Source organism: Gnatocerus cornutus, chromosome 1 (assembly GCF_029298725.1).
Source record: "Gnatocerus cornutus isolate USDA-ARS CGAHR chromosome 1, icGnaCorn1.1, whole genome shotgun sequence".
Lineage (NCBI taxonomy): Eukaryota > Metazoa > Arthropoda > Insecta > Coleoptera > Tenebrionidae > Gnatocerus > Gnatocerus cornutus.
In genome coordinates this window covers 27,545,882-27,557,469 of record NC_142233.1, presented here as the reverse complement: position 1 = coordinate 27,557,469, position 11,588 = coordinate 27,545,882, and the positions used below count along the sequence as shown (strand labels likewise).

The window sequence follows — 11,588 nt, the reverse complement described above, 5'->3', positions numbered from 1 at the left end:
GGAAGTACTAGCGTTTTTTTTTGATGTAAAAAATGTGCTTTTCGTCAATTTTAATACGCTACCCTTAGTTATATTGGGGATCATTTTTCTATTAATTTTGTAAATATAACATGCATATTAGGTATGTATGTACAGTTGCGGCGGATGAAAAGTAAGACAAAATGACAAGTTCAAAATTTTGTCTTTGTAAAACCACCTATGGTTGAAGTTTTTGAAATGTCAGTTCGATTGTCATTGAGACAGGACGATTCAGTGTCGTAGAAGAAAGAACTTTAGTTCAAACTTCAAATATTTAATAAAATTAAATGTTGTTAACAAAAATTAATATTTTATTGCTGCATCACCGGAATTAATAACACTTTCAAGTCTTCGTGGCATCGACATAATAGCATGTTGAACGAAATGTTCAGGTATCATTTGCCAGCTATCCGAAATGCTCTGGATCAATTTTTCGCGATTATTGGGCAAAATTTGTTCATTTATATTTTTGGTCATGATACCCCGAATGTTCTCAATAGGATTCAGGTCGAGACTCTTTCCGGCTAAGGTCATGTTTGCGCCCTATTGTCCTGTAAAAAATTGGTGACTGGGCTCGGACTGCAATTGAAAAGGGGTTTTTGCGAAGAAAATTTGCTAATACCACGTCTTCGTACGGGGTTGATATTTTTCTTCGACCAGTTCCTTGCCTTCTTCGGATGGTTCCCGTCTCTCGAAACTAACGTTTTGCACGTAAAATCGTATTCTTATTGACACCAACTTTATTTGCTATATCTATCAATATCTATCAAACGAGCTAGAATCAGAGTTTTTGCAATTCTGTGAGTTGGGGCATTTTAAAGATGTTTGGGACAACTCTGGTTTATTTTCTGTTGACAGTGATATTGTGACCCTTGATTAAAACCTAATTTACACCTTATAATTTTTGAAATTTTCAAATACAGGGTGAAAAGTCGATGTCTTACTTTTCATCCCCCGCAACTGTACTATCGCGGAATCAAAATTTCGAACATTCCTTTTTGACATGGCAATGTAAAGCAAGCTTTATTGTCATTGTAACTGACATACAACGTAAATTTGTAAATTTCTGACACTTGCTGTGCCGTTTATAAATTTTAAGGTTATAAAAACAAAGGACAGTTTACAATTTTTAAACATCAATCAATTTGATGTTCGAAATTTTGATTCCGCGATAGTACATTTGACGAAAACAGAAAAATAAGAAAAAAATCAAAAACCGCATTAAATTACAAAAATGCTTTCGTTTAGCATAGAGATAACAATTCGGCTTCATTTTGACGCTGCCCAATGAAACTTTTTCAAATAGTTTCAATATAATCTACTTTGTCCAGAAGAGCATAATAGTCGGTTCTTTTTCCATACTTTTTACAGTAAAGTTGACGGAATATTGAAGATATTTAAAAAGGTTAATTTTATTTGTCATGATTTAAATCATTTAAAATGTATCTTATCTCATAAAGAGGCAATAACAACATGCGTTCGCTGAAAATCAACCTTCTAACAGGTCCAATTTCCAAGAAAAAGAGCAAAAACTAATGTACCATTTTCAAATGCCACAAATCATCGAGAGCCATTTTAGACAACCCTGACAATTGTTTCAGTCTCTCGTTTTTGACAGTTTTCATTTGAGGTTGGCCGATTATGATTAATTTCAACCTAGAGAAGCTTGTTTCAGCTATATTATGTTTTTTTATTTCGATATTTTAGAAACTATTTTAAGGCATTGACACAGAAATCGTTACAATGTGTAGAAATTCAAACTTGTCAAACAACAGGATCAGTAGCGGTGCACAAAATCAATGCTTCCATTTCTTATTTCACAGATACCATCTAATCGATTCAAAAAAATAACTTTTTTTAATGGCAAAATCGACTTATTCTCGTAAACAGAAACAAGGATCTAGCTAATTTTTGGTGAATGATATTAATTTTTTATACTTAAACTTATAGTAAACATTCTGAATAAATTTAAACCTATTAAATTGCAAGTTATTGGGCTCGAAAGTATTAGATGGGTCACCTTGTATAATGTAGACTATCGTTGTGAACCTCATACGGTTGTCATGAGCAGGAGTCATCCTATTTCCCTAAATTATTGATGAAGTGCAACAAATCATCGTCGAGAAACAACCCCCCGATTAACAGTTTAACAAGTTTTGATTAACACACTTTAACATAAACAAATGATATGCATATTATGCACCATTTTGGCCACAAGAAAACCCCTGTTCCCTGGTGAAAGACAATTAACTGAGAATCTATTAATTCGTAATTATGTAAATTCTCAAACAAAAGCCCACGAAACAAAAAAAGACCTTATTTCGGTGACACTACGGTCATGGTTCTAGGAATCTAGGACTAAATAAATCAATCAAAAGGTTCCGAATCGGTTCAAAATTATTTGCCATCAATCTTTTTGTAAGGTAAGTAAACAGACGTTTTTCATAGAATTTCTATCTAGCTTAGATGTTTCATTATCTCGAAACTGTTCCGCACGTGAACCAAAAACTTATCACTTATCAGTCACCAGGCTCACATAAATGTTGAATTTACCCTGAAATGTTGCGTCATCTGATGACACATCTTTCTTGTAGTCATATTCAATAGAATACAAAAAAACGTGCATACATTTATTGGAAGAAAAAACTTGAATGGGGTGCTAAATCTTTAATAAAATGTAACAATCTTATAGAGAATACATAAATTAACAAACTTTTGAACCATCTGTTATTCATTATTCGTACGATCATATAAATAAATAATGGAAATAAATAACAAAAATTTACATAAACACAAGTGAGTCAAATTTCGAGTCATATTTTTTATAAAAATTAGCAATGCTTCTCTTTAACGAGACATTGAATAAATTCTATATTTATTACACAATATCATCTTAAATCAAATTGTAGAAATTTTGTAAAGCTCCACCATGATTGCCACGTGATAGAGAGATGGAATATCATGATCCATTACCAACAATGGTATAACTAATTAACAATAAAACCGCAACACCAGATTCACTCTCCAAGCTAACAACCTCAAAATCGGTCAACAGAAGACCTAACTTCATGACCTAATTCACAATCTAATAACGCTACCACCGTTAATGGAATCTTAAGGAAATTCAAATCCTATAGGCACTTGAAATTGAAATTTGAGCTCTTTTATACTTAAACCTATCATGTTCCCTGCATGATCTACAGACAACTACAGAATCCATAGAACCCTAAAAAAAGAATGTACTAAGCGTGACCGTTGGCCGCCACTGGAATTCTTTCGTAGAAACGTCGATGGCATTCGTCAATTCTAGTGAGGTAATAAGTTCCTGGAAAGAAGTTAGCAACACTGCTAGTGGGCTCATAAGGGGCTTTATGACAATTCCGCTGACGAAGCTCCAAATTTGCTTCGAATTTCTCAGGGGTGATTTTTTGTCGTTGTTGGAGAAGTGGCTTGACTTGCTGCAGATTTTTAACTAGTTTGTGAAGACGTGACGATTCGTTGCAGTCTTTTGAAATTGTGATAGAATATAGGGACGCTGCCAGGCCGGAACCGTAGGAAAACAGGCCGACTTTGTTTCCTGCCAATTGGGATATGTCTTTACTAATTAAAAGAGAAACGAGTCCTCCATACAATGAGGGGGTGTACATATTGCCGACTTGACTAGCAATCAACAGTGATGGTTTAGTCTTTTTCTCAAAATCTTCTTTGCTGTACGTGAGGAAAGCCTTCTCTACATCTCTATCGAAATAACTCTTACATAAACTAACATCATTAAAGCTTTCTAAACCAGCAAATTTTCGTTTTCTCGTATCTTCTGATGCTAAGACGAAATCATTAAGCGTGACTCGCGCTAGGGACTTCTGCACCAACTTACAGAAGGGAGAATGGAACAACATCGCGTCAAAATACTCCAAATTTACGTTAACATTACACTTTTTCGCGGCATTTTTGCAGTACAATTGATAGCAATTGTCTAGGGCACTTAGGTAGCATTGTATTGACAATTTTCCATCCACAGTTGGATACTCTGACGTCAAATCTGGTTTGTAAAAATCATAAGCATGGTTCATGTATGTCGCACGCACGCCCCTATCGAAAACCAAGGGTGCGTCGGGTCCCACAAGCATAGCAACAGCTCCGGCGCCCCCGGTGGGACGTGCCGAACCCTTTCCATACACAGCAATGTCCGCCGCCACCACCAACGCATACCGACCGTTCCATGCCGATGATTCCACCCACGAAATGGCGTTGAAGAGAGCCGCTGTGCCCCCATAACACGCGTTCGTCGTGTCAATGCCTTCAAGGTCCGTAACGCCATGGGGTTCAAATAGCTGCATTAAAACGGTTTTCACGCTTTTCGACTTGTCAATGATGGTCTCGGTGCCGACTTCCAAGCGTCCGATGTCTCCATACGCCAAAGAATTCTTCTCTAGTAGCTTCTTCACGACTGTCAGACACAAGGAGTTGATGTCTTCGCGGTCCGAACAGAAACCCATTTTCTGTTGACCCAAACCGATGGTGTATTTCCCAGCAGACACACCATCGTATTCTTCGAGTTCAGTTTGATCGACATACTGTGAGGGAAATATCAGTTCGATGGCGAGAATGCCGACGTCTTTAGGCCAGGATCCCATAGTTGAAAGTAAAAGACACGTGCACGTTTTCACTGAGTACCGTTTCGGATGACGGTCGAACGAGGTCTGAGGAGTTGTTAAATAACTGCCTTCTACCACTCACCTCTAACTGGCATTCCAATAATAACTTACACCCTACTCTTCTTGTATTTAACCTCAATTTCGGGAGCCGGTTGCGCAGCCATTGACAGCTACGTCAAAGGTGACGTGAAGTTGGATATCAGGGCATCCACGTCTTAAAATAGTTTTCCACCAACTTTTTTTGAGCTCAAAACGAAAGAAAAAAAATCAAAATTAATGAACGGGGACCATAAAATAGTCAAAAAGACGCTGATTACGTTAACCACCATTTAGTTCAATTATTGAATTTTGTTTAGTAAAATCACAGTGAAATCAAGACACCACTTGCATGCCTAACTTCAGTTCAGTTAAAATCGAAGAACTAACCTCTCCGGTGTTTACAAATTTTGAAATCGTTTCTGTGATTGTCGAATGTGATGTCTTTAATTTAACAGTTTTTAAGTTATTTGTTATCTAGTTATGTCGGATGTACCAACAGAAAGTAGCGGCTTGAGCGGAAATGAAAGCATCCCTAAAGACAAATTTGAAATGCCTCTCAGTTTGAAGGAAAAACTGCAAGATATTCCAGAGGCATTAGAGTATATTGGACTCCTTGAAAGACAGATTTTAAAGCAGAGGAAGAAAATTAGGAGATTTAAAGCAAAACTTAAGGTTTGAGGTTATATAGTTGTCTTTTAGTTAATCCATGAGAAATTTATATTTTATGAATGACAGAGTCTTGTTGGTTATTAGAAACTTGAGGTTTAATATTCGTACATATTGCATCATTATTTAGGTATTGTTTAATTTTGCACTTCATGTTGAAATCGTAATGAAATGACAATGCAAACAGTCTACTGATGTGACTCATAGTTGTTCGTTTATCTTGGGGACGTGTATGTTCATTTTAAAGGATAATTAGTGTAAGTGTGAATGATATGCGAAAAATTGTACAAAAAAATACAAGTGGCAAATAAGTGCAATTAATTTTTCCCGAGACATTTTCATTGCAGAAACACTTTTTTAATTGTTTAATATTGATTAATTCCAAATGCGTAGGTACTAATTGGTACTAATTAGGCTAAAATGCCAATTAGGAGTTAACAAGAATCAATAATTGGGTAGTTTCGTGTTCTGTTCCTGCATTTAAAGATATCACGTTTGACGTAGGGTACTTACTTTTTTGTTACTTAATTGTTAATTTAACAATTTTTTTATAAATGGTCTTTTATGTTTTGAATCTATTTTAAAACGTAGTAACAGTTCCAATAATGTTCTGTTTTAAAGAACCAAAAAATAATGATGAAACGATTACATAATTTAAATCTGATTGACCAGAATAAAAAAATCCCAATATTAACTTTTACGTGTCTTTTTCTGTCTACAAATTTTTTCCTACGTTTTTTCTAAACTATTGTTTCGATTAAAATTAACTTTTTATAGGTCACGGAAAATAAAGAAGATGTTAGTTGTCAAACAGAACCCCAAGAACCAAAAAGTATTACCGAAGAAATAAAAGAAGCAGCTGAATTAGCGCTGCAAGAAACAGACTACGTATACAATGAGTCTTTAGGGCTGTATTACGTCTCAAGCTCTGGACTCTACTACAATGCGGTACTGATTTTCAATAATTTTCTCTTCTCAATACTAACTCTGAATTCTCAGGAGTGTGGTTTATACTACGATCCGAAAAACGCTGCGTGGTACAAATACGTCTACAATGAAGAGACCAAGTCATACAAATATGAGTATCACTCACATGCATATTCGACCAATCCGGAAGAAGAAAGTACCAAAGAATTAGTTAAACGAAAACAGAAAAGTAAGGACGAGTCAAAAGTAAGTGTCAGTTGGTAATTGGAGCGTTTCGTCAGTGTTTTGAGAATTTTAGGTAAACATTTCTTCCGACTTGCAGCATCTAATGAGTTGCTTCAATTCTTTGACCATAAATAATCTTCGTACTTATGCTATGGGTACGTATAGATGAGTAAATCAGTGTTATTTGTAGGCTTCGAAGTTCGTGCGATTGGGGGAATCATCGGAGTGGTGTGAAAAGGAAGATGGAGAGTGTTCAATGAGTAGTGGCAGGACGACATCGGAAGATAACAATTCTGACGGCAGCGGTACTTTTTGTTTTGTTTTTGTTATAAATGTTTGAATTTAAAAGCACAGTACGAGTAAAAATAAATTGCAAGATAAAAGTGCTCGTTAAACTTCACATAAAGCTAGTCTAGAAAATGTTTATGCATTAAAGGCACAGACCATTTAAATTAACAGTTCTGCAAAATAAAATTACAATTAATCATCTAAAGATAAAAATTTGCTGTTGCAGATATTTGCCGACAGTGGCCTTGCATGCGAGTGATGGTTGAGAAATCCTCCAGCCCTAAGATAAAAGTTGGACAACTAAACGTTGTGACCTACGAAGGTGGTACCTTAGGACGAGAGGGAAAAGATCACGCCATAGAACTTTCCGATATAAATATTAGCAAATGCCACTTAAAGTTCACGTTTGATAAAGAAAAAAATCTTTTTTTTGCCATCGACTTGGGTTCCAGAAATGGTACTGTCTTGAACGGAAAAAGAATGAGCAGCTCAAAACAAGAGAGCGAAGCACTGCCGGTACCACACGGCAGCAGGATTCAAATGGGTTCTGTGGTACTTCTATGCCATATTCACGACGGGGATAAAACTTGTGGGCACTGTGAACCAGGTCTTGTTCAAAGTCATCAAAGTATGTTACTGAATTGTTTGGAAGTAGTAGTAAGTTTTATTTTGTAGAAAGAGTAGAGCCTCTTCCCAAAAGTTCAAAGAGCGAGCAGCATAGACATGAATTGAGGAAACTAAAGAAGAAGTTTGGAGTTACCAGTTTTGAGGAAGGAAGTTCGAAATTGGCGTCTGGTTATGTTGATAGAGCACAAAAAAGGAGAGATACTGTAGGAAGCCAGAATCCACATGAGAAGACTGAAACCGCATCACTAGAAGAGTACTACCTTCTGCTGTCTCTGGTTTAAACTTACTAACTTGTATTTTTTGTAGATCGATATCTTCCCAAAATAAAGGATTCAAGCTTTTGTCAAAGATGGGTTGGAAAGAAGGGCAGTCTTTGGGAAAAGATAATCAAGGAATCGTAGAACCGGTATGTAAGCGCAGTTTTGTTAATCGTGTAATAACTGTTTGACTGTAGATTCCATTGGTTGGCAATTCTGGAACTGCTGGAATGGGGAGTGGCGAACCGGTGGTGATTGAAAATTCATATGATAAAAATAAGCATATTATCTGGAAGAAAACGCAGGAGAGGTTTCAAAGTTTACCTGTAACTAGTAATATATTTGAAGAGTCTGATTAATGTTAATTGTTAATATTATTGAAATGTATTATACGATTTTTGTAATTAAAGTCTTTTTAAAATGGAGTTTTTTACTTGTTTCTTTCCTTTGGATGATTTATTTTAGTTCTGTATGGCCTGTTGATTTTTCTTAGAGCAAAGTTTCAGAGTTCGGTAGGTTTCTGTTTGAGCAGTGGAAAGTCCTTTCTAAATTAGAATTGCCTCCGATTCTGAATCCGAAGCCCATTTTGCTCTATCAGGTCAGGATTGAGATGTTTGTAAAAAAAAAATGTTGAGAACATCGTGTTCACTTTTGTTTTTTTGAGCTTTACTTAGCAACTTGCGATATTATAAAAGTTTTTTTCTATTTCGCGTTCATAATGAAGATATTTCGATACGCGTTTGAGCTTATTTTGGTGTCGTAATGCACCAATGCCGTGCCAATATTTCCAGGGGCATTTATTTTTCTTAGGTTTGCAGAAGGCAAACCGTCAGTCAACCTGCCGTCAACGTTGACAATTTAGATTTTGGTTTTGAAAAACCATGATAAATCGATCAATACACTATTATTTCTTGTTGTACTTGGCTTAATAATTCATCAGAGAAAAACCCTTGGATGCAAGAGAACCATCATGATCATGATCAACATCTTCGCTCTCTTGGCACTCTTGCGCTCCGGTATCCTCAAAACGTCACACCTGTCAAACTGACTGAAATTAGATTTGGCTACTTCGATTTTTTTTCCTGAACGTTTTGCAAATGCCAACTACCCTAAAATTCCCTAGATTTCGAAATCAAGTTTTTTCGTTTAAAATAAGGCGAAATAGAAAAAATAGCGTATGATACTTGTTCATAATGCATTTTGCCGCACTTACTACTTTATGACACTCCTGGCTGCGCTCGTCGTGTCCTAAAAACGTGCGTGCGGCAAAATGTTCTTTATGAAACACGTTTCATAATATACTAATAATACATCGTTGAAAAGATAATTAAATAATCTTTCGAAGGAACTAGAGAAGTCGCCGAATGAGTTAGTTTTTGCCGAAAAACGAAAGGTTTTTAAAAACTGTTTGATATTTTTTTGTATAGAACCTTCTTCTAAATTCATACGTTGATATTTTAAAGTAATACGTAATCATAAAGGGTAAGATCTCTGCTTTCTAACGCAGTGTTTAACACGTTATTATCTCTTGTCATTTAGAAGTTACATAACAAAGAATAAAATAGCACAAAAGTCATTTTAAAAGCTATTATGTATGTGGCTACAAATTACGATCAGTAAGCAATAGAAATATTGAAATCGCCTATTTTTGAAAAACTTTTCAATATTTTTTGTCTTGTGACTTCTCAACAATAAATGATAGCAATGTGTTTATTAGCGCCGTAGTTTTTTATAATGATACAATACAATGAAAAATCGATGTTCTTGAGTTACCTACGTGCAAAACTGCATATAACAATCACAGAAAACTTTTTTTTAGTAACATGAATTCAGCTTTTTACTGTCGAGCAATTCTAAGACTTTTTTAAATTTTTGTACAGTAGAACTTAACAAAACCGTTTTTCAAGAATATTTTTGACTTGATGGAGCAAAACGGACTTCCACTTTAGAAATGACTTTCTAATTCTCCAGAACAATTTTTCTCTAAAATTTTGTATAATTGTCTCTTTTTCCAATTTTTATTTATATTTATTAAATAGAGACTTACAAAGTGTAGGTATTTACATGGTATGACGAAATTTGTTCCAAGGTCAAAAGGTCAAAAGATAAATCTCTTGTTAATGTGATTATAATCCCCAAGCATGATAATACTGACCACACAACCAACCATGTCAGTTCTTCTGAATTTGTTTCTAATTCTTTGTCTAAGTGCCATCACAAAATGTGAATCATCACCATCAGTGGTTATAATAGGCGCCGGTCCTGCCGGAATAGCCGCTGCTTCAAAATTACTGCAAAATTCCATTACAAACATCACAATCCTCGAAGCCGAAGACAGAATTGGTGGCCGCATCAAAAGCGTGCAAGTCGGTGAAAAATACGTTGATCTCGGAGCCGAATATTGCCATGGACAAAAGAAAAATATCGTCTATGAGCTAGTTAAAGATTTAAATGTTTTAGAACCGATCGCTGAGGAGTTTAAAGCGGTTCTTTATTACTCGAATGCTTCTAAGTTAGAAAAGATGTTTACTGAGGACTTACAAGCGGTCATTTTAGGGTACGATCTGAACAATGTTAAGTTTAACGAATCTGGGCTCAGTCTGGGAGAGTTGTTTATGAAAAAGTAAGTTCTTTGCCTTTCATTTTAAATTTCCTCTTACAATGTTTGCAGGTACAACGTCACAATTATTCAAAAGTACAGCGCCGACACGCAAAAAATTAAAATATTGAAAGAGGCACTTAGACTGGCGGAGAAAGTGTCACTGATGATTGATGGTGCATTTTCCTGGCTCGACACGTCGACAGTCAAACATTATGAAAGAACTGAGGGGCATCAACTTTTAGTGTGGAAAGGACGAGGCTATAAGACGATTTTAGAAGTGTTAACTAAAGAGTTTCCCAACCCCGAAGAAAAACTACCAATAAAAGAAAAAGTGCTTCTAAACAAACAAGTCTCTAGAATTGATTGGAATACGAGTCAGAATGGAGTTCTTGTAGAAACGGCGGATAATAACACGTATTTAGCGGATCATGTCATTTTCACCCCTTCTATTGGAGTGTTGAAAGACCAAAAAGAGAGTTTATTTAGTCCTGCGTTGCCACAAGTTAAATTAGACGCCATTGAAGCGATTGGAATTGCTGGAGTCATGAAAATTATTCTGCATTTCGAGAAAGAATGGTGGAGGAGCGATGATGTAATTTTCGCGTTTTTATGGAGTGATGAAGATCTACAACTTTCAACAAAAGAATTTCCTTATGGACCGACGAAAGATGGTATTTCATGGGTTTCTGCAATTACAGTCATGGCAAAGGTTCCAGGAAACCCTAATGTGTTGGTCATGTGGGTAACTGGAAAGTTTGTTCCTAAAATAGAACAAGAATCGGATTCCGTGGTAAAAGACGGATGCATGTATCTTATGAAAAAGTTTTTGCAACGAGATTACAACATAACTGAACCTGATCGAATTATAAAGTATGTTGAAAAAAAATCATTTGGGTGTTGTAAAAGTGACTGTTTTAGGTCATCCTGGCGTTCAAATCCTCATTTTCGTGGAACATACTCGTACGAAAGAGTGGGATTTGAGAAAGATAATGTTCGTTACCAAGTGGATTTAGCAGAGCCATTGGTAAATGATCAAAAGAAGCAAGTCGTTCTTTTCGCCGGGGAAGCATCTAATCCCATACATTATTCTACAGTTCATGGGGCGATAGAAACTGGTTTTCGAGAAGCGGAAAGGATCATTAATTTGTACAAAAAAACGGATAATTGATTGTAAAAGAAAAACCTTTGTAAGTATGGCTCGATACCATTATTTTGTATACAAAAAAAGGTAAATAAAACCCTACTCGAGTCTGGTGTTATTATGGTTATCCATCTCATGTTATC

General features: G+C 35.8%; 3 protein-coding genes across 4 annotated transcripts; 2 read left to right on the top strand and 1 right to left on the bottom strand.

Annotated features, from left to right (window-relative positions):
- Positions 1 to 2,670: 2,670 nt before the first annotated feature.
- Positions 2,671 to 4,754, bottom strand: Hmgs (hydroxymethylglutaryl-CoA synthase). Its single transcript, XM_088036025.1, has one exon. The coding sequence runs from the start codon at positions 4,650 to 4,652 to the stop codon at positions 3,261 to 3,263; it is 1,392 nt and encodes a 463-aa protein (XP_087892151.1). The 5' UTR covers positions 4,653 to 4,754; the 3' UTR covers positions 2,671 to 3,260.
- A 216-nt stretch (positions 4,755 to 4,970) lies between these two features.
- Positions 4,971 to 8,127, top strand: LOC148181179 (angiogenic factor with G patch and FHA domains 1). Of its 2 annotated transcripts, none has more exons than XM_088036005.1 (8): positions 4,971 to 5,384; positions 6,156 to 6,326; positions 6,378 to 6,551; positions 6,721 to 6,835; positions 7,045 to 7,446; positions 7,494 to 7,698; positions 7,752 to 7,851; positions 7,900 to 8,127. In XM_088036005.1, the coding sequence occupies exons 1-8, from the start codon at positions 5,193 to 5,195 to the stop codon at positions 8,059 to 8,061; spliced, it is 1,521 nt and encodes a 506-aa protein (XP_087892131.1). In that variant the 5' UTR covers positions 4,971 to 5,192; the 3' UTR covers positions 8,062 to 8,127. The 2 variants fall into 2 exon arrangements, with proteins under 2 accessions (XP_087892131.1, XP_087892138.1); XM_088036012.1 differs by lacking the exon at positions 6,721 to 6,835 and adding an exon at positions 6,604 to 6,685.
- Positions 8,128 to 9,833: 1,706 nt separating this feature from the next.
- LOC148181178 (spermine oxidase-like) lies at positions 9,834 to 11,553 on the top strand. Its single transcript, XM_088038988.1, has 3 exons — positions 9,834 to 10,325; positions 10,374 to 11,174; positions 11,223 to 11,553. The coding sequence occupies exons 1-3, from the start codon at positions 9,844 to 9,846 to the stop codon at positions 11,470 to 11,472; spliced, it is 1,533 nt and encodes a 510-aa protein (XP_087895114.1). The 5' UTR covers positions 9,834 to 9,843; the 3' UTR covers positions 11,473 to 11,553.
- Positions 11,554 to 11,588: the final 35 nt, after the last annotated feature.

What these genes read in the sequence shown, in the direction of transcription:
- Hmgs (XM_088036025.1), bottom strand. Translation starts at nt 4,652, where the DNA reads ATGGGATCCTGGCCTAAAGACGTCGGCATTCTCGCCATCGAACTGATA.
- LOC148181179 (XM_088036005.1), top strand. Translation starts at nt 5,193, where the DNA reads ATGTCGGATGTACCAACAGAAAGTAGCGGCTTGAGCGGAAATGAAAGC. An exon ending in GATTTAAAGCAAAACTTAAG is followed by an intron (nt 5,385 to 6,155) that starts GTTTGAGGTTAT and finishes AACTTTTTATAG; the next exon opens with GTCACGGAAAATAAAGAAGA. An exon ending in TAACAATTCTGACGGCAGCG is followed by an intron (nt 6,836 to 7,044) that starts GTACTTTTTGTT and finishes TTGCTGTTGCAG; the next exon opens with ATATTTGCCGACAGTGGCCT.
- LOC148181178 (XM_088038988.1), top strand. Translation starts at nt 9,844, where the DNA reads ATGATAATACTGACCACACAACCAACCATGTCAGTTCTTCTGAATTTG. An exon ending in GGAGAGTTGTTTATGAAAAA is followed by an intron (nt 10,326 to 10,373) that starts GTAAGTTCTTTG and finishes CAATGTTTGCAG; the next exon opens with GTACAACGTCACAATTATTC. An exon ending in GAACCTGATCGAATTATAAA is followed by an intron (nt 11,175 to 11,222) that starts GTATGTTGAAAA and finishes TGACTGTTTTAG; the next exon opens with GTCATCCTGGCGTTCAAATC.